We start from the raw sequence: 26,330 nt of genomic DNA on the forward strand, positions 1-26,330 counted from the left end.
TTCAACCCATGTTTTAAAATGTGAGGGAATAACTCCTCCCTTTTGAAGAAGTTTGTTTCTGACTCATCCTGACCCAGTCCTTGCAGAAACTTAACTGTATCCGTCACAGCTTGGCATCACTTGACAAATTTTGCAAGAGACTGGAAAAGTCCAGCACCCCTCCTTTCAGAGGAATGAGTAAGAATGCATAAACAATAGAAGAGAGGTTTGCCAAGATCTAATTAACAAGGTTTTTGTCCAGAAAGAAACCTTGATGGTTAGTTACATGAACCAATCAAGGAACTCCCTGAGTTTCTTTTATTTAAAAGAAAAAGAAATATTATCCTGTACAAATGTTTAGTTTCTATTTTTTATATTTTACTCATTTATTTCCATTAGTTTTTTTCATAATATTTTTATAAACTTCTTTCTAAAATATATGCTAAACACCAGAGCTCTGGAGATGCAGCAAATTGTTAGTCTCTAAGGAAACCAAGCATTCTAAATATTTTTATAGATTAAACAGAGACATGCTCTCCTTTCTCATTCCAGAAGATTCTGGCAATTTAAAGACTCCCCGGGTCCTGGGTTATTCTCTCATTAGATGGGATATTTTTCAGCAAAAACCTCATCTATTTCTAGGTTATTTACAAGTTTGGTGAGCCCTCTAACTTAAGAAATATCATCTCCTAATGACCGTTGTGTGTCTGTATAAATATAGTGTTTGCAGTTAAGATTGGGATTTAATATTTCTGTGTTACATCTAATAGTACAAATTAGCATGAAAACAAATCCTGTCATTACAATCTATACTAATAATAGAGGAATATGCAAATTGGCCAGCATGCTATCATGTAACGACCAATCAGAATGGGTGCAGGGCCGTGGTGGATAGCTCTCAGCACACCTACACTGGGGTTCCAAAGGGTGCGGAGAGGAAGGGAGAGCGGATAGGCAGTTAGGGGGGTGAGGCCAGGAGGGGAGCACAGATAGGAAATTAGGGGAATCAGGCCAGGAGGGGAGCACAGATAGGCAGTTAGGGTGATCAGGCCAGGAGGGGAGAGCAGATAGGCAATTAGGGTATCAGGCCAGGAGGGGAGAGCAGATAAGCAGTTAGGGGAATCAGGCCAGAAAGGGAGAGCAGATAGGCAATTAGGGGGATCAGGCCAGGAGGGGAGAGCAGTTAGGCAGTTACGGAGATAAAGCCAGCAGGGGAGAATAGTTAGGAAGTTAGGGGGATCAGGCCAGGAGGGGAGGGCAGATAAGCAGTTAGGGGGATCAGGCCATCAGGGGAGAATAGTTAGGCAGTTAGGGGAATCAGGCCAGGAGGGGAGAGCAGTTAGGGGGATCAGGCCAGGAAGGGAGAGCAGGTAGGCAGTTAGAGAAATCAGGCCAGGAGGGGACAACAGTTAGGCAGTTAGGGGAATCAGGCCAGGAGAGGAGCACAGATAGGCAGTTAGGGGGATAAGGTCAGCAGGGGAGAGCAGTTAGGGCCATTAGGCAGGCAGGCAGGTGAGCGGTTAGGACCCAGTGGTTCCGGATTGTGAAAGGGATCCCGGATTAAAGAGGCTGCAGGCCGGGCTGAAGGGACCCCCCCCCCCCCCCGTGTATGAATTTTGTGCACTGGGCCTCTAGTATAATAGATATTATAGTGCAGCCTGCTGCCCAAAAGGAGTTTCTAGCATCCTGGGAATGGAGCTGAAAGAAATGAGAGAATTAGGAGTTTAGATAAAATTTTAAAAAGCTCAGTTTACCTGTTACCTAAGGACATATTCAGGAAACCCCTTCAAATGATATAAAAGGGAAGGGACTGATATTAGATGAGACAAAACCATATCCTTGGTGGGTAGCAATTTGAGTACTTATCTTTCTGACTAAATAGCAATCATATGTGTCTATATATGAGTTTGTTAAATAAAATAAGCAATCAAATACCTTGTATTCTTTCTATTCAATTTCTACATCATTCCCTCAATATACTAGGGACCCTCAGAATCATATCTGTGGTATGTCCAAAAAGCCTGGCCAGGACCTTACTTGTTCTAACAGCTCATCTTACCCATCTTCCTGGCCTACTAGGCTTGTGGACCTTAGTTGTCCTAGGATCACCCTGGAGCAGGGTTCCTCAAACTACAGCCCGAGAGCCACATGCAAATATAAATATTGTATTTGTTCCCGTTTTGTTTTTTCACTTCAAAATAAGATATGTGCAGTGTGCATAGGAATTTGTTCATAGTTTTTTTTTTAAACTATAGTCCGGCCCTCCAACAGTCTGAGGGACAGTGAATTGGCCCCCTGTTTAGAAAGTTTGAGGACTCCTGCCCTGGAGGTTCCATGTGCAGATAGAGCCCAGGGAACCACACAACACATCATGACAGGATCTACCCCTGCCTCCTGCCTGCCACTCACTACCTCTGCCAGTGCAGTGGTTTATATCAGTTTGGTTTAATGCTTATGGTGATGCCTGGGGTTGCTGAAATTATTTTATAATTTCTATTATTTAAATGTGATTTTTATTTGCAAATGTTTTATTTTTGGGAAAAAAAAATTCACTTATTCCTACCCCACCCCAGATTAAAGAGAAAGTAATAAACCTGTACAAGGAGCAGTGTGAATGTTAGTGAGAACACCGCTCAGGCCACAATCTTGGACATCCACCAGACAAGCGTGTCCTTCCTGCTGGGGGGAATGTCCCTTCTACCTAGAGAAGGGCTTCTTTCAAAAGCTGATACATATATGCATAACCCATGGACACAGACACCAGTGTGGTGAAGGCCTGGGGGGTAGAGGGGGAAAAATGGGACATGTAATGCTTTCAGTAATAAAGAGACATTTTAAAAAGAGGAAAGAAAAAGGAAACAAAAGCTTATGTGTAATTTGGAGGGCTCTATAATGTATGTAGCCTTTTGCGCATTACTTTTTCTTATTGATGAGCTCTAGTACACAAGGTTGGGATTTTAGCTTAAAGTCTGCAGCAAGCAGAGTCAGTCACTGTTGAATTTGAGCCTGAGGACATGTAATCTCTAGTAGCATTTGTAATTCAATCTACGTCAACATATTTGAAAGATTTTAATATATTTTAAACTTTTTAGGTGTTACTGGAAAGTTCTAAATATTACTATGATAATCATGATTACTAATATTTATTGCAGGCAGGTTCTTTGTTTGCTTATTCATCTTATATTTATTATGTGCCTGGCACTCTGTTAAGAGCTCTTATTCATTCATTGGCAAAGACAACAGCTGCATTCTGGATTAAGAAAATTGGTGGATCATAGTTCTAATGAGATACATAGGGAATAGATTTGATGAGGAGCATCAAGTGTATAATTTCAGATATTTTAGTTGTGTGAAGCCAGAGGAATATTTGAGTGGAAATGGAGACTATGCTGCCAGAGCTCAATGTATCTGGAGCTCAGGGGAGAGTGCTGGGTGAGAAATAAAATGTTAGGAGTTGTCCGCATATGCCTAGCACTCTGTTCTTAGGCTTATGAACCCCGCAAAGTTCCTAAAATTGCCCCCATTTCACAGATGCTAATACTGATGCCTACGGAGATACAGAAACTTGAAGGAAGTCATGTATGTAGTGTCCAAAGTGGCAGAACCAGGGTTCGGGATCAGGTAGCCCTAACCACAAAGTCTCTACAATGAGCTCTTTCCATGAGCAACCTAAACACAAACCCTCAGCTTCTTAGCTAGTCAGAAACCAAGCCCCCTCTCACAAAGTGCAAGGTAGCCCCTAAAAGGGCACTGATGAAACTAGTGAAAATAATATTTTAGTAATTAAGCATGGGGGCATTACAGAGGACACCGGAGGGGCATTGGAGATACACAGATTCCAGATAATTTGAGATATTTGTTGCAAATGCTCTATTCTTACCTTTTGTGCTGATGGAATTTTTGTTTGTGTTAAGGAAGGTTTGGACAAGGGCTTGACTTGCTTCATGGTGTCTCCCTCGCACAGCGTCCACTAGAACCCGGGCCTTGTCTCCAGGTTTGGCGTCATTGAATTTTTTCTTGTCAGTTTCCTCCAATTTCAGAACATCTTTTTTCACCAATCCATCCAAAACTTCAACTAAGAGGTCTTTCCCGATAGATTCCAAAGCCTTAAGTGGGTTTTTGTTGAGTTTATCTGTCAGAAATACAAAGACTCCTTCAACTGTGGGCAAAACCAAAGAGTTTTGCACTATATTTAGAGACCTCCCTGAAAGGTGAAATACCTTCTGACTATTTCAACGTTTCCCCAATAAAATACATCCCTCTTTCATTGTACCTGTGGCATTCTGTCAGTGCATCAAAAGCGTACTAGGCTTTGTTTAATGATTACTGTCCCTTGATTTTTGGATAGCTTCTTATCTCCTTTCTCTGACATTGAGCTCAATATTACCCATCGGTCTTATGTTTCTCTACTTTTCCCCATCTCATAGTGACGATGTATGCTCCAAGAAAAGTCCATGCTCTTGTCCCACCAGACCACAGAACCTATCTTCCCTATGTATTTAGTTTTCCTGGCGAAAGCACTATGCATTTGAATCCACAGTCTGTATCCACATCTCTTAGTTACATCTTTGTGCTTAAATTCTTAAAAGTACTTATAGCCTAGCTGAAAATATGAATTAATGAATAAGTGAATAAATGCATCCAGGCTCCCAATACTTTAAAATCTTGTCTCAATCAAAACTTAGAGTTGGAAATAATCTGCTGACTAATCTTTCAATATGGTAGATTAATTTGATAACAAGTTAATTTATTACTGCCTGGGATAGTTTGAATTTTTACAGAGGAATATAGAAGTCAATATAATAAATATTTTTTAATAGCACAGTTATGACTTACACATATATGGGAAGGCAGGATATTTCATCAATTTTCAATTAATTCTAAGATAATTATTCAATCCATCTAGATATAAGGATAACCTTGACACAAAATGACACTTTCTAAAGAAAATGTGGCAGGATATTGAACAAGAACTTGAGCCCAGAAACACTAGCCTCATTTTCCATGTCATCTTGAATTATTTCAATAAATGTTTATTTAGTAGTGATTATGAGAAAGAAACATGGAAATTACAAATAAATTAAATGTTACCTCATATCAATTAGTTTAATTCTAGCTAACATCTCTTGCCCACTTAAATTTATTGAAAAATAAACACATATAAAGCAATGTAAAACATTATTATTATTATTATTTACATGTCTCTGTACTAAATACAAACATTAATATGCCATATCTTCACAATAATCTAATGAGATAGCCGTTATTTTTCTCTATTTCAAGATCATTTGCCCCAAATCACACAAATTGGGATTCACATTCTATTTTTACAGCACAGCTTCAGTAATAATAATTCATATTTATCAATCCCCCACTGGTGCCAAGTGCTATGCATGAATCTTCTCATTTAAACTCTACCAAAACTCCATCTAACCTGAATATTAATAATTCTATTACATAAAAAAAGAAAGCAGACACAGAGAAATTGGTTAAGTAATTGACCCAAATTGTATGTGTAGTGCACAGTGGGTATAGTTAGTGGAGAGAAGGGAATCAAACTCAGGGGTTCAAAGCACCCCCCCCCAACTCTTAAATCATCAAACTACATTACATGATACTTGGTGAAGAATTACTTAAAATAATGCGAAGTGTTTCAGGGACTCAAAGAAGACTTGGTAAATTTCTGCAGGTGAGACCACAAAGTCTTCTTAGAAAAGGTAATGAAAACAAGGAGATACTATTGCCAGAAGCCAATTCCAGCATGTCAGCAGGGCTGAATCATCTGGAAATGGCTGAGGGCATTTCCCCAACCCTGAAAAAGATGCATCAGTGATTGCTTGCTGCAGACAGCTGAGGGCATTTCAATCTACATGTTATTGCCTCCTACTGGCCAAACACCCGAACAGCTGAAAGCAATTCCTCCAATGGGACAATAGATTCTGTATAGTAGCCCTACCCTTTGATGTGTATATCTACCTCGCCTTAGGAGAATTTGTGCCAATAAAAGGAAAGGGGTCCTGAGACAAGGAGAACTTAGTTCCTTCAGCTACGTCTTCCCTGGCCCCCCAAATGCCTTCCAAAATTATGTTTCATCTCTGGACTCGTGATTAATTTATGCCACAGCCCTTCTCCAGATTCCTGAGCCCTTCTAGATGCTGGATTAAGACCCCCGGCATTATACAATATAGTATACTGATGTTAGAACAGAGAGTTTGAAGAATTGCAAACAGCATACAAGTTAGTGTGTGGAAGATTTAATCTGCCTGAGTTCTGGGCTTCAGTTTCATTCACTAGCATCTGCGCACTCAAGAAGGTGGTATAGAGTCGACTGAATGAATGGCATGGGGAGAAATTTGATAAACAATACAGCCAGAGTTTGGTCTTAGGTACTCTTCCCATCATCTCTACATTCTCATGGCTTCATTATACATGACTCCCGAATTTATGGATTCAGCCCAGATGTGGATACTAAAATTGAGACTCATATATCTACCTCCTCTCAATATACCACAAAGTTATTAAACTCATTTTCTGTTCTGTTCCCTTTACTAGTAAATGATATCTAAACACCAAGTTCACCACATATGTTGATAGTGAATCTCTCCTGTTTTCTGAATAACTTATTTTCCTTCCATGTCAAATTGTATTGATTTTCTCTGCTAAATATTTACAGAATCTGCCCATTTCTCTCATTTTTAATTACACATTATTCCATTTCAGGCCAACATCCTTCCTTTTCCTAATTACTCCAGGAGCTTTGTAAATCTACTTTTGGATCCTTCTAATCTGTTTTCCACATTGAAGCAGAGTTAGGGTGCTAAAATCTAGATTTAATCATGAAACCTCCGAGCTTAATCTAATGTAGGTCTTCTCATTCATCCATCCTCAGTCTCTATCACTTATCCACTTTGCTCATTACCTTGTTTCTAGAAGACGCTTACTTAGGAAGCTCTATGTGGGCAGTCTCCCAACCTCACATTTTTTCCTGTTTCCCCACTGCTCCCTTATTCTTTATATCTCAGATGAGATGTAATTGCCTTCAGGAAATCCTACCTGAGGCTCCCAAACTAGACAGAGTGTCAGAGGTATAAGCTCCAGATGCCTTGTTTCTCACTAGGCTAGCAATTTTTCCCTTGTGCTTGTTAATTGTATAATAATGGCTAACCAAATTTGGTTGTTTATACTTATTGGGCCATTTGTTTTTGTCTCTTGCCTTTCCATTTGTCACATCTATTATCTAATGATTCCCTGATTCCAAAATAGGAATCAGTGAGGCCATCCTGCCTGGCCAAAGACGCAGCCATGAGTGTGAGCTTCACTCACTACTCTCCAGCCAAAGGCTTCCTGAAGAAAACAATCAATCCTTGTAGTATAGGAACTTAAGTAAAATGTCATGAGATGAGTCATAAACCCTGGAGCAGTGGTTCTCAACCTTCCTGATGCCTTGACCCTTTAATACAGTTCTTCATGTTGTGGTGACCCCCAACCATAAAATTATTTTCGTTGCTACTTCATGACTGTAATTTTGCTACTGTTATGAATCATAATGTAAATATCTGATATGGAGGATGTATTTTCATTGTTACAAATTGAACATAATTAAAGCATAGTGATTAATCACAAAACAATATGTAATTATATATATGTTTTCCGATGGTCTTAGGCTACCCCTGTGAAAGGGTCATTCGACCCTCAGAGGGGTCGCGACCCACAGGTTGAGAACCACTGCCCTGGAGAGATTATACCATGAAGAGCATCCTATCTAATAAAAGAGAAACATGGTAATTGGCGTATGACCGCTACCCTTCCCATTGGCTAATCAGGGCAATATGCAAATTACCTGCCAGCCAAGATGGCGGCCGGCAGCCAGGCAGCTGACGCGAACAGGGAGGCTTGCTTGCTTCAGTCACAGAGAAAGCCAAGCTTCCCTGCCTGCCTTGCCGGCCTCTCAGCTGCACTCTAAGCAACATTGTAACAAATATAGAAGCTAAACAAAACCCCCGGGCTTCAGCCAGCAGGACCGCAACATTGTTTCAAATACAGAAGGTAAACAAAGGCCAGAAACCTGCTTTCAGCAGCAGAGGTCTCATAGCTGGAGCCGAGCCTCAGAGCTAAAGCTGGACCAGAATTTAAAAAAAAGGAAAAAAGGACAAGTTGGGAGCTTCAGTCACCAGCCAGCCTGAAAACAGCCCTCAGCCCCTCACCTAGACTGGCCAGGCACCCCAGTGGGGACCCCCACCCTAAAGGGGGTGTGAGCAGATGCAAACAACCATCATCCCCTCACCCAGGCTGGCCAGGCACCCAAGCGGGACCCCCACCCTGAAGGGGGTGTGACCAGATGCAAACAGCCATCATCCCCTCACCCAGGCTGGCCAGGCACCCAAGCGGGACCCCCACCCTGATCTAGGACACCCTTCAGTGCAAAAAAGCCTGCCCCAACCCGTGCACCAGGCTTCTATACTATATAGTAAAAGGGTAATATACCTCCCAGCACCGGAATCAGTGTGACAAGGGGCAGCGACCAAACCCCCTGATCGCCCTGCGGCTCTGTGTGTGACAGGGGGCGGAGCCACAACCTCCCTATCCACCCTGCTCTGTTCGTGACAGGGGGGAGCTCCCCAACCCCCTGATCGCCCTGCGGCTCTGTGTGTGACAGGGTGCGGCGCCCCAACCCCCTGATCGGCCCTGCTCTGTGTGTGACAGGGGGGAGCTCCCCAACCCCCCAATCGGCCCTACCCTGAGCTTGACTGAGGGTGGCATCACAACCTCCTGATCGCCCTGCTCTGTGCATGACAGGGGGCGGCGCCCCAACTCCCCAATTGAGCCCTGCTCTGAGCCCGACCAGGGGCTGCACCTAGGAATTGGGCCTGCCCTCTGCCACCCGGGAGCAGGCCTAAGCCATCAGGTCCTTATCTCCGGAGGTGTCCCAGACTGCGAGAGGGCACAGGCCGGGCTGAGGGACCCCTCTCCTACCCGAGTGCACAAATTTTTGTGCACAGGGCCTCTAGTAATATATATAAAAAAGGAAGGTAAATATAGTAAATATAAAATTTGTTTGTGAAATTAAATTCATATTTTAGAGAGATTAATGAAAAAATGGATAAACATATTTTAACAGGTAGAAAGACCTGTCTGAAATGTTCAGACATTTTTTAAAAAACACCTGGGAGACACTGTAGTTCTGAGTAAGAATATTACATGTAGAGATACCTAGAATGTGAGAACTTTAAGATAACTAATTACTTTTCCTAATGATTCTAATCTGCAAATAAACCTGTGCCAGACCAGCTATATAAGCGTTATCTGCAGATCTTTATAAGGCTAGGAATGCCTATTTAAGATGGAGACATTCAGGGGCAGGATAACCTGAACTTTTAAAAATGACTAGAGATTATTCAGATTTGTTATAAAGTTTAGAAACTGATGACCTCATTGAACCCCTTCCTTTTAAATGAGGAAAATGAAACAAAAAAGTGATATGATGTGTTTGACTACTAGCTGCATACATAGCTAACCTCGTGCTTTTTCAGCTTCTGTGTATAAGCAACAGGGTGGAATGGAGGGTTAAAACCTGGAGAGGAAGATCCAATCCATTAAAAAACTGTGATAGCGCTCTAGGAAAAACTACACTCGTGTCCTTAGCACCAGGGCTAGAGAGAAAGGGGAAGAGAGAGTCATCTCAAAAGACCAAGTGCCTAATTCAATCCAGGAGAAGGCAAAGGGGGCGGGAATTCAAAGTTCACCTACTAGGTCAGCAAACTCATTAGTCAACAGAGACAAATATTAACAGTACAAAGATTGAAATTTCTTTTGAGAGCCAAATTTTTTAAACTTAAACTATATAGGTAGGTACATTGTTATGAACTTAATCAGGGTACTCCTAAGGCTTAGGCAGAGCCACACTCAAGGGGCCAAAGAGCCGCATGTGGCTCCCCAGCCCAGTTTGCCAACCACAGGTGGGATCCTGGGCGAGCGTTTGTCACCCAGATGACTAATTTGGAAACAGCTGGAGGCCAGAAGATTTCAGAGGGCATTTAGACTCTTCAAGAGTTGTCTCACACAACAATAACTTCCTCCATTTGTCTTCTCCCTCCCCTTCATTACCAAGAGCTGAAAGAAAGGAATTAACTTTTCCTGGGTCTAAAAGACCTGGAAACCTTTTTTTTTTCTGCCTTTCTAAGGCAATGTCCCGTGGATGAGTCAAGTAACACAGACCCGATAAGAGGAAGAATTCAGCTTGCAAACCACAGGTTCTTGTTTCCCTTTTGTTATTTCTGTTCATCAGCAGCAATAAATAAAGTCCCTGACCTTTAGTCAGAAAAGACCCCTACTCACCAGCCATAGGTAACCACAGCCTCAGCCCCTTCCTGCTGCTGCGAAGCCAGTCACAGGCTTGAAAATGAAACTTTCCGGCACTTCCTCATTGCAGGGGGCGGGGGCAACTAACCAGACATTGGGCAACTGCTGCTTAGAACTTCTGAGTTCACCAGTCAGTCGGGGAAAATCCCTTGGGAAGAAAACTTCCTTCCTTTAGGGTAAAAAGGAAAAGAAATGTAAATGATGAAACATTTTCCTATTGGCTGGCACCTCTGACTGTTTTTTTCCCTTTTCCTTCTCTCACTTCGGTGCCCCCACACCTCTTTCTCTCTGTCCTTTTTCTGACCCCTCAGTATTTCTCCTCTGCTCACTGAAAACTCATGAAGGAGTTAAAACTAACAGGTCTCCTTTTATTTCCAGATAAGAAGTATCCAAAATAGCTTCTGTTTTCTGTTTTGACTGTGCTGGTATCCCCTCCCTGTCTCCCTGTGCTTTTGAGATTTTATGGATTAAGTTCTGAAGGAATCTGCATCTCCACTCTCCTCATGCTTTCCTGTAACTGCCTAAACATGCCTTCATGTTTAATTTTCGCTAAAAGTGACTTCTCACTACCATTTTTTTTTTATATTCTCTGAACAACGAGTCCTCAGAGAAGCAGTCTCAGGCTGTAGTAGAACAAATGCATGGCAGTAAAAAGAAGATATGTACAGAAGATTAGTTGGTGGGGGAAAAAAGACTGTGATATTCAACTTATAAGGTCTTCAAAAGGTCAGAAATTCACCTCTGCTCCTAATGGATTAGGGTTAGGAAGGGCTCAAATTGCATGTGAAAGGTAGTCTTTTCAGTCCTTCCCAAGTCTAGCATTGCTGACTGGAGGATTTTACCCCAAACTCATTACCAATGCACCACACAAGGATGTTACTTTGTATGCAACACATAGGGTATCATGTATTGTCAGCTAATTGTTTTGTGTTTGTTGGGTTCTGTTCCCAATAGCACTGTAAACTGTGAGCTGCCTGGAGTTGAGTCAAAATTACTTTGCAGCCCTAAAAGACCTTAGGAAAGGACAGAAACATGTAATTTCTGGGAGTGGTAAATTAGGATTTTGGATGCATCACTTATCGTACTCTGCATCCCTCCTGCGAGCAGCAGGTTCTCTGAAGTCAGGTAGCTACTGTGATTGGCATCTGTATCCCTAAAACTGAAAGCCCAGAAAATGGTGTCTAGAAAGAAAGCATGGTGCTATTAAGCTGTTTATTGATCATGGATCAAGCCTAAGGACTCCGGATCCATTAAAAGCTCCAAATCCCACTGCTTATCTTCTCAGAGTAGAAAAACACCATAACAAGTTTTCATTTTTTTAAATTTCAGATTTATTAGAATGTTGAAAGAAATGTCTGTTTCCTGCAGACATGATTCCAAAAGCGGGAACAGGATGACAGGACTCCTGGTTACCTACAAGAAAACACACACACACACACACACACACACACACACACACACACAAATATTTAAAAAAGTGTCCTGCTAAAAGAAATGCAAGTTAAAAGATCACTCCACTTACGGGGACAGAAGGAAGAGACCATGCTATGTCTACATATTGCCCCACTGCGTGAAAGGAGGGGCCATCTAAAACCACACTTTCATCATCTTAATGCCACATCTCAGTCTATATCAGCTGACCCCGAGAGAGGGGCATCTGACTGCTGAACTTTGAGAGAAGAGCAGCATGCTCTGCACTGAACCAGCAGAAAGCATCTTTTTAGTTCCTCCCATTTACTACACGAGGCCTTGAGCTCTTGATAAGGATGAAGTTGAGGCCTTCTTCCCCAACCTCACCCACCTGCACCCCCGCCCACCCCCCCACACACATCTTCCCATTGACACTTATACAACTTACTTATATTAATGTCCTGGGAAGAGGTAGAAACATCTTGTCAAAGTCACTCTTTCGGTGGTGGGCATCTGTGCCTTACCATCAGGTGACTCAAATGAAAACCGAACCTAAATTGAAAAGAGAATCTGTATTTTTGTTTTCTTGAACAGCGGAAACTTCACTTAAGCTGGAAAAATTAGAGAAAGTATAGCAAAATAAGTCATAAAAGCAAAAAGGTTGTGCATCTGTAAGAATCATAGTAATATACATATCTAAGCATGGGATGACTGGACTGTTTAAATCTGTTGCTGGATCTAATTGCTATGGACACAGGGGAAATCGGAGTCCACTTGTTTGTCTCCTTAGGGTTCAGGGGGAGTTAATATAAATTATTATTTTCTGGGTGTTGATTTCTAGATCATAGCAGATGGGATCTGCCTTTCAGGTTTGCTGACTCAGCAAAAAAACTCAAAGATCATTTGGAAAGAAGGGCATTTCTGAGAGATAGGCCTGTCCAGAATTGCTCCCTAGGTTTCCATCTAGAATAGTCAAGTACCCAGGAAAATAGAGTATGAGAAACATCTAGAGCAGCGGTTCTCAACCTGTGGGTCGCGACCCTTTGGGGGTAGAACGACCCTTTCACAGGGGTCGCCTAAGACCATCGGAAAAACACATATATAATTACATATTGTTTTTGTGATTAATCACTATGCTATAATTATGTTCAATTTGTAACAATGAAATTGGGGGTCACCACAACATGAGGAACTGTATTAAAGGGTCGCGGCATTAGGAAGGTTGAGAACCACTGATCTAGAGCCTTACCTTTCGGAAAATTTCCTCCATGTCACAGGACCAGGCATATTCTTGCAAATTTTTGATAAGTTTCATAATAAAAAGAGAGCCCTGTTTGGGATGCCTCCAGGAAACATTATCTGTGAATAAAGCACATTCCAAATCTCATGCAAAGTTCTTGTCTGGCCAAAAAGATGGAATGCTAGGATTTCCCCTCCAGCTGAGGAAGCCTGTTGAGTTCATGCTGCTTTCTATACACTGTTTGCCATCATGTAGTGATTTATCCAATGTGTAATGTATTTTTACTGATACTTGACAATTGTTAATGCCATGTGAAGGATGCCATAGATGGGGCAGATGTTAGGTTGGTATTATCTTAGGGTTCACGGATCTATAAATCTAGTAGATACGGAGGGGAGGGCAGAATGAGGTAGAGGGAAGTGATTGGGCCTTAGCGAAGACATACCTGAGTGTGGATCCCAAGAGTATTTGTTTACTGACTCTAATTTAAGTTATTTATACACTCTGAAATGCAATGGCCTTGACTATAAAGGGTAGGGAGGGTAAAATTTTCTGCCACAAAAATGTATTGAAAGATTAGAGATAATGTATTATAAGTGTCTAAGAGAATATAGGATGTGTTATACCCAGTCCATACAGGGTAATTATATTAATAACATTTCAAATGTCGACCTTGTAAATAATTTAATTAAAATCGAATACTATTGATCATAAGGTATTTGTGCAAAGAAACGGTTAACTGAATATGAGAATGCTACCAATATAATAGAAGTACAAACCTAAAAAAGAGTAAGAGAGAAATATCGTATTGTACTGGAGGACAAAACAGCCTTATGAAAGAGAAATATTGAAGAATGATATTAATTATATGAATAGTGGACACATAGAAATCACTGAGCCATTTTAAAATTTTAAAAATAAATATATAAGAGAAAAGTGGTATAGCTCTGTATATAACCATGGACACAAGCTTTAACAAAACCTTTTAGCCAATAATATTGATAATAAAACATGTAATAGTAATAGGTTAAAATTCTATTTAATTTTATGGTGTTTTATGAAGCTGGTTCCTATTAAAAGAAGGGGATGGGAGAGAGGATGGAGGCAGAAATCTCCACACGTTCTTTGTGAAATTAAGGGAGTAAATCGCCCCATGTGTTCAGGAGAGCACCACAATGTGCTTGCAATTAACACCAGAGAAAGTGAAGCTACGTTTACTAGTGGAAGATAACTAACTGACGATAACAGAATTGAAGTTTATAAGTGTCAACTGCAATGGAGGGGTGAGGAAAGTAAAAGAAAAGGAGAAAGAACTCAGCAAGACAGATTTTGAGAAGCCAGGAGGTCTACAAAAGACTGTATAGCCAGAGGTAAATCTTTTTGGAAGGCTGGAATAAAGGGTTTTAAAGAAAATTTATGCCTAATACTAAAATCTGCTAAATACACTCAAGCTATAAGTGTGTGGGACTTTTTGCCTAGCATTACTGTTTTGATTTTTGGGGAAAAAATGATGGATTTCTACATTAAGACATGGTCAACACACACACACACACACACAAAATGTGAATTTCAAGAAATTTCAAAACATTATATTAATATATATATATATATTATATATATATAGTATATATATGTATATATACTATATATATAATATATAATATATGTATATATATAATATATTATATATATATAATCAGTGAGGAATTCAAATAAAGCCCAGAGAGGCTAAATAACTAAGACTATTTTACAAAATACTAAATGGCAGGGACAGATTATAATTGGCAGTATTCTTAATCCATAGCCTAGATTTAGAAATCATTATGGTTTTTTTCTTTTTCATCCACTCTATACTTCTAGTTGAAAACAATTTACCTTAGAGGTTCAATTTGCCTCTTCTGCTTTTTTTTATCTCTCTCTCTGCCCCTATAAAAACTACTTTTCTGTAAATACATGCTGATGTCTAGGCAAACTGAACTGCTGACTGATCCCAACTTTGTAAACCTTCCCTAAGTGGAGTCAGCTTTTAATTTACTTCCAGTATAGATATTTCTCAAAGAATCCCAAGCAGTTCCAGGAAACTATGTTTGCATCATGGGAGTTTACTAATTACTAATTTAGTGAAAATATATGTGATCTCTGTGGGTAAGGATAATTGGAGATTTAAACTAGGAGGACTGCTTTAGTTGTTCTTCAGAAGTGTCATAGAAAGTGCAACAGATATCCATTCTCTACAGAGTGTGTGTGTGTGTGTGTGTGTGTGTGTGTGTGTGTGCGTGCGTGTTTCTGTATTGGCAATGCCCACAAAGGTGTTCTATACAGGCACTCATTACCTGGCGTTGAAGAGCAGAAAGCAATAAAATCCTTCTCTATATGGGCTTTCTTAATGGCATCATATTCAAAATCTTCTGGAGCCAATGAGAAGTCGTTTTCAGAACCTTTTGCTGAATCTTTTAACCACACCACCCCTTCGTTCTCTAGAAAGTAAGATTTGACATCTTGTTACTACCAACAGCCAAAAGATTCATTTTCGCCCTTAAGCCTCTGTCCAACCATATTTGCTAATTTATTTGTGGCTGTCTTTCATTCATGTACGTGTACACACGTACATCCCAGGAACTATCTTCTTAACAACCTTCATTTCTATGAACCCTAAATGAATTCTAATGACACTGAAACATCAAAGTCTTGAGACTAAAAGTGGTATCTCTTTAGTTGAAAATAGAATAAATATCTACTAACCATTCATACAACTCACAGAAGCTACAGTTTGTTTGGTGACAGTAGGTGTTCTTTGACAGTAAGGAGCAGGCACAAAGCATGGATGGAAATGATGAGGTCAACACTGGCATATCTTGTGTTCTAACAGACATCAGCACTCACCGCCACGGCAGGCCTGGATAATGATCACTTTGGGCTTGTCCTTCAAACTTGGACAGTTATAAGTGTTCAAACTTTGAAAGATGGTGTCGATGTCTAATACATCGGAGGCTTCCTTAGAGTGTTTCTTCCCACAAATGCCTTCTCGAATACCGTGAGACATGAACACCAGGAACGTGCTGTCAGAGGTCTTGTGCTCCTTGCGGGCAGCGAAGGCCCTCAGCTCTGCCTTCATGTCCTGGAAAGAGATCATGCCATTAATTTTGGACTAGGAGATCCGTTATCAGAGCGCCTGGGGAATTCAATAAAAAGGCACTTAAGGAATTCCTGGGTAATACAAAAATCAATGGGGTACAAAAGATAATTTAAGTTTTAATTTAAAGAAAGATGACATAGAGTTATAGGATGCCATTTGGGAATTTCTAGTAGAGAGGAAAGGGCATTATTGTTTACAGAACAGTTTCCAAATAAAAATTTCAGTAGACTTTTGCTAAAAGATTCTTTGTTAGGAGGGATGAGAAGCACCCTCCAAGGGCAAATTTAACTTTTATATTGTCAAGAAATTAAGTTTCTGGTGCTACAACCAAAAGCTTTTTAGTAAAATGAAGGGTGTGATCATTGTCCCTACATTCTGGAAGACCTTACCGAAGCAGTGAGATCTTCTTTAACATCCACAGTGTATCCCAGATCTTCTAGCAGCATCTTCATACCTCTGATATCAGCATCAGCTCCAGCTCTCCTGGGAAGCTTGTCAAACTCTGTGTTGCAGATAATGAGGGCAAGACGTGTCCGAGTAAACTTTCCCATTATTGGGTAAATCTGTCGGAAATGCAAATTGCATTATGGTCCTGTTCCCTTTAATTAAATATTCATCTTGAGGATATAAGACTGTTTCTACCACTCTAGTTCTACCCAGAAAACAAATTTCATGAACCATAGTTACAGGAAAGGCAAATTAATCTTACTATAGGAGTTAAAATAGAACTTACAAATGCCCAGATAACAACTGGTAAGGACTTAATTTTTTTTTTCTTTTTTTTTGAGTTAAGATTTGAAAGAAGAACAGGCTTTGATGCAAGAATGACAGAATTTTAAAACTGACTCCTCAGCTTATTGTTTTTGCCAACATATTTTATCATCCAATGCACAATTTCCTGATCTATAACATGGGCTATTTTTAGGGTTCAAGGTGTTATTCAAATATGTTTTCTCAACTCTGCAACTTGCTTAGAACAGTATCTGATTCATAGTAAGCATCCAATGGATGCCTTTGTTGTTATTATAAGTATTTATTCAGGGAGCTGTATCAAACTTAGAACTCAATACCTAAACCTGGGACTCTATGAGACAGGAACCCTTTATATAAGGGAAGCAGCAGGATGATTTTCTAGAACTGCTTTAGGAAATTGGCTCTAAGAAAGCTCCACTGCCCTTTCAAAGAGTTTCCCGTGTTTCTTTCACCCGGATCCTGTTTTCTGAGCACAGCACCTCTGCTGACTTTTCATTCCATATCTTTTGGGCTATGTCTGGGGGGCAAAGCTTGAGGCTCCCTCCTGGTCCTGGGAATGCAAGCTTAGCTGGGTTGTCTTGCACTGCCTGGGGAGCTGCAACAGACAAGAAACATTATGAATAATGGCACCCCTGAGTGTCCCGCCAGGTGCTCCTCACAGCCTGAGCTGCATATGAAGCCACAGAGGAGAAAGTGAATCCTCAAAAGAAAAACCCTGGCCAACTCTGCTGAGTGAGTCACTGCTATGGGAATACATTCCACACCAGGGGAGGTTTCTATGGATGCGATACAAGAATCAGCCTTTACCTCTGAGGATCGGCATTTTTATAAACATTTTAGATTAGAAGAATAAAAAGGGAATTTATTCAAGACCATGCATGATATAACTCTCAAAAACCAACCAACACGTTAGAGAAACTATTTAGGACATAAATTTATTTCAAATGATTTAACATTGATAATAAAATATAATTGAGATAGAGCTTAATCACTCTATTTCAATGTTTTTAAAATATATGTTTATTTTTTATTTACTTAAGATGCATTAGAGATGAAAAGGAAGAAAGGAGGAAGGGAGGGAGGGAGGGAGGGAGAAAGGAAGGAAGGAAGGAAGGAAGGAAGGAAGGAAGGAAGGAAGGAATGAAGGAAGGAAGGAAGGAAGGGAGGGAGGAAGGGCTTTTGTTCTGTTCTCCAGGATCTCTCTAATATGTGTATATATGGGGAGGAGGGGGAGGAATACTGAATATATTAACTAGAATGACTATGAAATAGAATGATAAATGCTAAAATCAAGATGCATACTAGATGGATTTATAGCACTAAACATTGATTACACCAATATATGAGGAAGAGTTTTAATGGTAATTTGTGTGAATAAAGCCTTTAGGTTTATTTTATTACAAATTCAACACCATCCAACAGTGTGATGTACTTGCTAAAGAAGTAACATAATGTCTTTTTCAAAATAAATATATTTCTTCACTATTTGGAAGATCTATCAAAAACTAACTATTCAAACAAGAAAGTTATATGCAATTTTGAAGGAAAATTTGAAGACATTATCATACATTTAATTAGGCAAAGCAAGGCAGGCTGAAATGTGTTTACTGTGGGTAAAGTAAAAAATAATTGGAATTAATTTATTGAAGAAAACTATAGAAATCATTATTAGGTGGAAGAAATATCCTATTTCTTCATACAGGAATCTGAGGAATAATGGCAAATATTAAAGAGAAATATTTGAATTACATTAGAGCTCATTTTTCCTAGTAAAGGAATGAGCATTTGGTTATATAGTGAGTGTCTCCATCCCATGAAATATATAAGAAAAAATTCATGGGATAAACACCCCTAATAGATTTACTACAGTAATTTATAATTTGGTGAAATATTTGCATCTGTGGCCTCTAAATATCTTCCAAAATTTAGAGAAAATAGTCACTTTCAGCTGAAATACTTCAAGAACTGTGAGTAAAATACTGTCCCAGGACAAATAAAACACTGATTATTTAGTAAATAAGAGGCTGGACTCATAAAGCTTAAAGTCCAGTGCGGGACAATGATGAATTTATTTTTTAAAATACAAGAAAAATATAGTGAGATTATGGCAGGATAATCTTAGGGAACTGTGGGAATAGGAGCTCTGAACTATAGTAATACAAAGAGAGTGGCTGCACAGATCTGGATTTGAGAGAGGAATCAATAAATCTCAGACACTGAATGATAGAGCTGAGGAAGAAGAAAGAGCTAAAAATTGAATTGCAGGTTTCTGGTTTGAATAACTTGGTAATGATGGCAACATAACAAAGAGAGAGAAAACTGGAGGGGAACAAAGATGTGAAGGAAGGCAGATGGCAAGTTTAGCTCTGGATATGTAGAGAGAAAGGGGTCAAGTTTGGCGTTCAAGTGGGCAGTCAGAATTTGAGAAACATATTCAGAATTTGTTGGTATAAACATGGTAGCGAAACTGCAGGAATGACCTCTGCTAAAGCAGAATAGATTGAAAAGAGCAAAAGGCATAGGATCAATCCAGGAGAATTGCCCATTGCCTCCTCACCCCGTGTTTATCCCTTAAATCTGCAGTTAATGTCAAGGAAGATGGGGTTCAAAATGTTCTTGCTTTGAACATGCCATTACCTGGGAAGGGAAGAATCTCTGCTTGGGAGTCTTGTGTATTATGATCAGTTTTTGATTGTGCACCTGAGGAAAGATAAGGGCCATAAATTAGTCGCTTATCTCTGTGGGAAACTCCCTATTGAAAACAATGTCCACAAGCTTTGATCTGTTCAAATAGCTGTCTACCTGGAACAACACTCAGCACTGAGAAACAAAAGCCTCTCCACATTTATTCCTGGACATTAACATTTGAGGCAGAACAGAAGAGTGCCTGCAAGTGAATCCCTTGATTTCTGCTTTCTATGATGAAAGTGGCACTGAGATTCCATCATCGATAGAAGCAAGAGTGCTCTTAATATGCGTGCTTCAAGGTGGCTCCTGAGGTGACCACTACTGCATAACAGGTATATGCAAAGTGAAGCTGTGTAACACAGAGGTGACTTGGATTTTAGAGAAAACCAAGAAAAAACTTGGACAATTACACTGCCACGATTTATCGCAGCAGAAAATGATGACGAGGTGACTCCCTTCTCCACCATCAACCAGTGTTAAGTTACTTTTCTAAGTGCCATAGGTCAGGAAAGTGGTAGAGCTAGGGTATAAACACAAATCTGGGCTCTGGTTAACTGAACCACTCTGCCAGCCCACAAAGGGCACTACGGATTTATGCACGTGACGGGGGCCTGGCCACAGTCTCTGTAATCTGCACTTGCCCTACTCAGTGGCATGCTCTGAGGAAAAAACAAACAAACACTGAAAAGCCTGTTCCACTATTTGGTTGCATAAAACCACTCAAGCCTATTAATGCATCCTCTGAGGTCAGGATTCATTATGCTTGTCAATTTCAAGGACAGGAATTACATTTAAGGTTCTTAAAGTTTTTATAAGGATCTCAATCTATCTACACTAATAAAAGAGAAACATGGTAATTGGCGTACGACCACTACCCTTTTCATTGGCTAATCAGTGAGATATGCAAATTAACTGTCAGCCAAGATGGCGGCCGGCAGCCAGGCAGCTTGAAACTAACATGAGGCTTGCTTGCCTCAGTGATGGAGGAAACCAACGTTCCCCGCCTGCGGCTGCAGACCTCTGAGCGGGCAGTTTGAAACATTTTAACAAATACCGCCAGACTTCAGCCAGCAGATTCGCAACACTGTAAGCAAAGGCCAGAAACCTAAGAGCTGGAGCCAAGCCTCAAGGTAAAGCTGGCCCAGAATAAAAAAAAAAAAAAAAAAGAAAGAAAAAAAGGAGCAGTTGGGAGCTTCAGTCCCAGCCTGAAAACAGCCCTCAGCCCCTCACCCAGACTGGCCAGGCACCCCAGTGGGGACCCCCACCCTGATCCAGGACACCCTTCAGGGCAAACCAGCCAGCCCCACCCATGCACCAGGCCTCTACCCTATATAGTAAAAGGGTAATATGCCTCCTGGCACCGGGATCAGCATGACAGGGGGCAGCGCCCAAACCCCCTGATCGCCCTGCGGCTCTGTGTGTGACAGGGGGCGGGGCCCCAACCCCCTGAGCAGCCCTGCTCTGTGCCTGATAGGGGGGAGCTCCCCAACCCCGCCACCCCACTGGCCCTGCTCTGTGTGTGACGGGGTAGAGCCATAACCTCCCCATCAGCCCTGCCCTGAGTGTGAGAGTGGCGGTGCCCCAACCCCCTGATCGGCCCTGCTCGGTGGGTGATAGAGGGTGGTGCCCCACCCCCTCATTGGCCCTGCTCTGTGCGTGACAGGGTACAGAGCCCCAACCCCCCTGATGGGCCCTGCTCTGTGCGTGACAGGGGGTGGCACCACAACCTCCCATCGACCCTGCCTTGAGTGTCACAGGGGACGATGCCCCAACCCCCCAATCGACCCTACCCTGAGCGTGACTGAGGGTGGCATCACAACCTCCCAATCCGCCCTGCTCTGTGCATGATGGGGCGGTGCCCCAACTCCCCAATCGGCTCTGCTCTGAGCCCGACCAGGGGCTGCACCTAGGGATTGGGCCTGCCCTCTGCCACCCGTGAGCAGGTCTAAGCCAGCAGGTCGTTATCTCCCGAGGGGTCCCACACTGCGAGAGGGTACAGGCTGCGCTGAGGGACCCCCCGCCCCCCCGAGTGCACAAATTTTTGTGCACTGGGCCTCTAGTACATATATAAAAGCCTAAGTGACTAGCCTACCAGCTGTTTAACTGGTAGCTATGATGCTAAATGCAGGAGCAGAAACCACAAGCATGAAAACATGGAACAGACTGATGAATCCCAGAGGCAAGGGGGAAGTGGAGAGGGTGGGAAGAGATTAACCAAAGATCTTATATGCATATTAGAGGCCCAGTGCACAGATTTTGGCACTGGTTGGGTCTCTCGGCCAGGCTTGAGCCCTCTTGCAATCCAGGACTCCTTGGGAGATGTCAGAGAGCCAGTTTTGGTCTGATCCCCTCAAGCCAGGCCAAGGGACCCCACCAGTGCATGAATCCATACACCGGGCCTCTAGTATAACAATACACACCTTGGAAGTTTAATCCAGAAATTCTAAGAATTGGCATGTGCTAACACATGTGAAATACACTGAGTTTTCATCCCATAGTTACTATTGAAGACAAGATTTCCATAGACAAAATATGGTCCACTTCCCTGCTCTGCATGAGGGGAACCATAGGCTTTCCCTCAAAATGCTGAGCCCAAGGTGACAGACTGCAGCTCATCCTGTCCTTCCCATCCAGACTGCTGGGCTAACTTAACCATCAATAAGTTCAAGAACGTTTTCTGGAGGAAAACTTGTGGTGGCAGGAGTGTACATGTCAAGAACTTTTTTTTAGAAAGATCTCTGCCATTAGAGTCATTCAACTAAGTCATCGAATTACCATATTCTGTGGCACAGAAAACAATTGCCAAGTAGATGAGAGAGAGACAAAGGCATGACAGCCTGACTGAGGAGGCAGCAGCTGGCAAGCAGCCAGGCGACTGCAGGTGTTGGCTTTATTAGAGTGGTTTGTCCAAGTGCCTCTAGGACTCAAGGACTATGAACTGAAAGGAAGAAGAAGAAACTGGGACAAAGAAGAAGAAACTTTGGCTACTATGCAATTATTCTGAACCCTACTGTTAGTATTGATTGTCTTTCATTTGGGGGAGTGTTAAATGAAAAAAAAAAAGGTATTAAAAGAGAAACAGGAAGTTACTGAGAGATGAGCTTTGCTATGTCAGTAAGCCAGGCATAGGCTTTCCCTAGTCCTGGAGAAAAAGAGGTCTTGCTTTCAAAAAACAACTTTTCCCTCTGATTGCATTTGGGAAGCATAAAAGAGACCAGGGGCTGAGAGTCCGCCAGAGCTCCCATCTTAACTGTGTGGGAGCCGTAGGTACTATAGATAGAAGGGGCAGGTCAGATGCCTGTCTGTCTTGTATCAGGGCCTCAGGAGCATGTGAGGTAGAGGTTGGGCCTTACACAATGGTCTACAGCAGGGATCCTCAAACTATGGCCCGCAGGCCACATGCAAATACAAATATTGTATTTGTTCCTGTTTCGTTTTTTTACTTCAAAATAAGATATATGCAGTGTGCATAGGAATTTGTTCATAGTTTTTTTTGTTTGTTTTTTTTTAAACTATAGTCCGGCCCTCCAATGGTCTGAGGGACAGTGAACTGGCCCCTTGTTTAAGAAGTTTGAGGACCCCTAGTCTACAGCCTAGTTCCATGCTAGTGGACAATATCACTCAAAGAAAATGCAAGAGGGCAATTAAATGAAAGAGTCCACATTTAAAATCCTAGCTTTTCTGTCAGGATTGAGTTTATTCTCTGAGTGCCTCACCATCATTGAAATATTTTATTCCTCCTGGAGAGCAAACTTTTGGAGAGAAATTATAAAACTATTCAATGACAGACTTTAAATCTTCATGTCAGATAACTATATAAGTTACTAGAAATTCCTAGACTTAAGTAACTAGCTGACTAACTAACTAAGTAACTAAACAAACAAATACATAAAGTACCTTGCCAGGAGGACTAGAGAATGTGGTATGAAGTTTGTCAGACTGTTCTCATAAACTTCAACAACTGAGCTACCATATACACAGGATGGGAAGTGAGTTTTAATTATTAGAAGGATTCTGAGGCTAAAGGAATAAGAATAAAGTGTAACGAGACAGGGGATATACAATAGTGCCACTGACTTAGAAATTGGGCCCTGAAGACAGATGTAAAGAAGCTGTCAGCACACTATCATGACCAATGAAGAAATCCTATGTGGGTGCAAAGACACGGGGCCTGAGTGGACTTTGGTCCAAGCTGTAGACCTTACCTGAGGGCAACCCCATCTTGTCTGCAAGGTGGGAGTCGATTTCACAGATGTGATCGATACATGCTTGGCTTGCCTTGGCCCCTTTCCGAGTGACTGAGTCAATCAAAGCTCGGGCCTTATCCATATCTGTGGCATTTTCACGTCTTACTTTCTCCATCTCCTCCTGGTTCAGCACTCTTTTCTCTAATAGGTCATCCAACAAGCCATTTATTGTGCCCGAGGTCACTGATTGGACAAAAACCATCCTCTTCTCCTTCAGGACTTTGTCTGTTTGAAGCACAAGGATCCCTCAAGTCACTAAACAGCCTCATTTTCCTCTCAAGTCAGCAACAGCCTCCTTTACATTTAATCCATAAAATGACCTTCCCCATGGAGTTCAGTCATCCTGAGCTACCCACTTCCCTCACCCTCCCCTCAGTGCCACCCAGGGTGCTCACTGAGAGCCTGAAGTCTGAGATTTACTATCAGTGCCTCCTGTTTATTCAACTCTGCATAATAAAAGAAGGAAACAGTGATAGCCTATTTCCCTTGGGGACAGCAGCTGCTGGTACCCATCTCATGTGGATCCTGCACCCTTTGGCAGATAATTCAGTTAAGATTGCAAAATGATAGGGTAATACCAGGAAAACCCAGTTCCTTTCCGGCCCTCACTTTGCCTTTCTGAAAACTGAGAGTCTTTGGGGCCCCTTCTCTACTTCCCTTTCTCCTCTCTCCTCTTTCTTCCCTCTCCCTCAGTTCTGTTCACCTAAACATTCACAAAACCTAATTATGGCTTCCCCAAAAGCCAGCCACTTTCAAAATTTTTTCCCTTTTAAAAAGTAACAAACAAACAAACAAAACAGAACAAAAAACCCCCAAAACTCACCGGCCATGGCTTTTCTCTCCTAGCCTTGGAGTGCAATTTGAAACTGAAAGCATGTTCCACCTTCCTTTTCAGCAGGGCGTGTACACTTATTAGGAAATACCAACTGCTCATTCATATGCATATCTTTATTTTTCTCCGAAGTAATAATCTTATTGCTTACCTTCAGAGTGTCTCTGGGTGTATATCCTTGGAAAATTTCCTTCACCAGCACTGGATGAGGCTGGGGTAGGAAGGGAGTGCAGTCCAGAGGGTAAGAAAGTGAAGAGAAAGTATGCATTCACTTCAACTCGCACACTAATGAATCTCTCATTCATTAGGGAGTGTGATCAGGAAAGCAACGCATCCTTTGGTGTCTTAGTCCATTCACGCCACTGTAACAAAATGCCACAGACTGGGTGGCTTATCCACAAGAGGACTTTATTTCTCACAGTTCTGCATCTGGAAGCGCAAAACCAGGTGCCAGCATGGTTGGCTTGTGGTGAGGGCCCTTTTCAGGGTTGCAGACTGCTGACTTCCCACCATGACCTCACCTGGCAGAAAGGGTGAGCTAGCGCTTTGGAATCTCTGTTTCAAGGGTGTGAATCCCATTCATGAAGCTTTTGCCCTCATGATCAGTTCAACTGCTAAAGTCCTCAACTCCTAATACTGTCACCGTGGGCCTTCGGTTTTCAACATCTGAGTATTGGAGGGACACATACATCCAATCTATAGAATTTGGAGAAGTTGAACCATTGTGATCCGTGTCCCTGTCCTGCAGATCTGCTATGTCCTAGGAACTATGTGTTTCTGAGAAGCAGCTCTGCTATTAGGAGTGAAAACATTTTTCACCAGAATCAAATATTTTCTTATCTAACACTTTCTTTTCAGGTTATTTGGTTTTGTGGGTTACTGTAGAGACTAATGGCTCAGACTCTGGACTCAGAATGTCTGATAGCATTTTAACCTCCCTTTCTTCGACAAGGTATTAAACTTCCCTACGCTTTTGGTTTCTCTATTGGTAAAATAAATTAATTAGTAGTACATACCTACACACCTTTGAACATTACGTCAATGAAAATATGGAAATTGCATAGCACATCGTGAGCACACAATTGTATTATTTGTTATTAATATTGTTTTAATTTAAATATTTCTAAATTAAATCGCCAAGGTTAGTTATTTGCAGGTTATCTAGTTCAATTTCTCTCTTGTGAGAATCCTCCTCCATCTCATTCATTCATTCAGTCACTTAGCATATATATCTGGGTGGCCTACTCCGTGTTAGACACCGCTCTAGGCTCCAGGCGTTCAGTCAACACAGCCAATGGTCCCTTGCCTCATGGCTTCACATTCAAGGCGAGAAGAGAAAGGTGAAACCAATATGTGACTGGGATAGTGTGAGAGTGTGGTAAGTGCTAAGGAGAAATTAATTAAGAAAGCGATAGATGAAATATGGAGGATGTTAAAACTGAAGACAGAGGAGCTCAGGAAGGCCTAAAGAGTCACTGCTCTTTGTAAGCACGTGTTTAATTGCTCGTCCCAAAATAAACTCAACATAACCAATTTATTTCATAGATATGGTTGATGGAAGATAGACTAATAACAAAATGCCTATTAGTCTTTCAAAGTTATCAACTTATTTACTAAAAATACTGATGGGAATATTACCTTGGTTTCTTAAGAGAATATTAACACAGAGTTAGTAAAACATGCAGT

The 26,330-nt window shown here is 41.4% G+C and overlaps 1 protein-coding gene across 1 annotated transcript in view; it reads right to left on the bottom strand.

The window, feature by feature from the left end:
- The window catches only part of LOC118664119 (caspase-1-like), a 35,693-nt gene extending 10,914 nt beyond the window's left edge, over positions 1-24,779 (bottom strand). Inside the window, exons 1-10 of the mRNA XM_036323979.1 lie at positions 24,636-24,779; positions 23,771-24,037; positions 19,515-19,577; positions 17,357-17,472; positions 16,514-16,687; positions 15,872-16,106; positions 15,322-15,465; positions 12,998-13,107; positions 12,204-12,300; positions 3,860-4,138 (exon numbers count right to left, since the gene is read on the bottom strand). Coding sequence (XP_036179872.1) covers positions 3,860-4,138; positions 12,204-12,300; positions 12,998-13,107; positions 15,322-15,465; positions 15,872-16,106; positions 16,514-16,687; positions 17,357-17,472; positions 19,515-19,577; positions 23,771-24,037; positions 24,636-24,642 — 1,492 coding nt within the window. The 5' untranslated portion in view covers positions 24,643-24,779. The remainder of the gene's footprint in view (positions 1-3,859; positions 4,139-12,203; positions 12,301-12,997; positions 13,108-15,321; positions 15,466-15,871; positions 16,107-16,513; positions 16,688-17,356; positions 17,473-19,514; positions 19,578-23,770; positions 24,038-24,635) is intronic.
- Between the last annotated feature and the right edge of the window lie 1,551 nt (positions 24,780-26,330).

The sequence above is a fragment of the Myotis myotis genome, unplaced genomic scaffold, assembly GCF_014108235.1.
Source record: "Myotis myotis isolate mMyoMyo1 unplaced genomic scaffold, mMyoMyo1.p scaffold_m19_p_10, whole genome shotgun sequence".
Lineage (NCBI taxonomy): Eukaryota > Metazoa > Chordata > Mammalia > Chiroptera > Vespertilionidae > Myotis > Myotis myotis.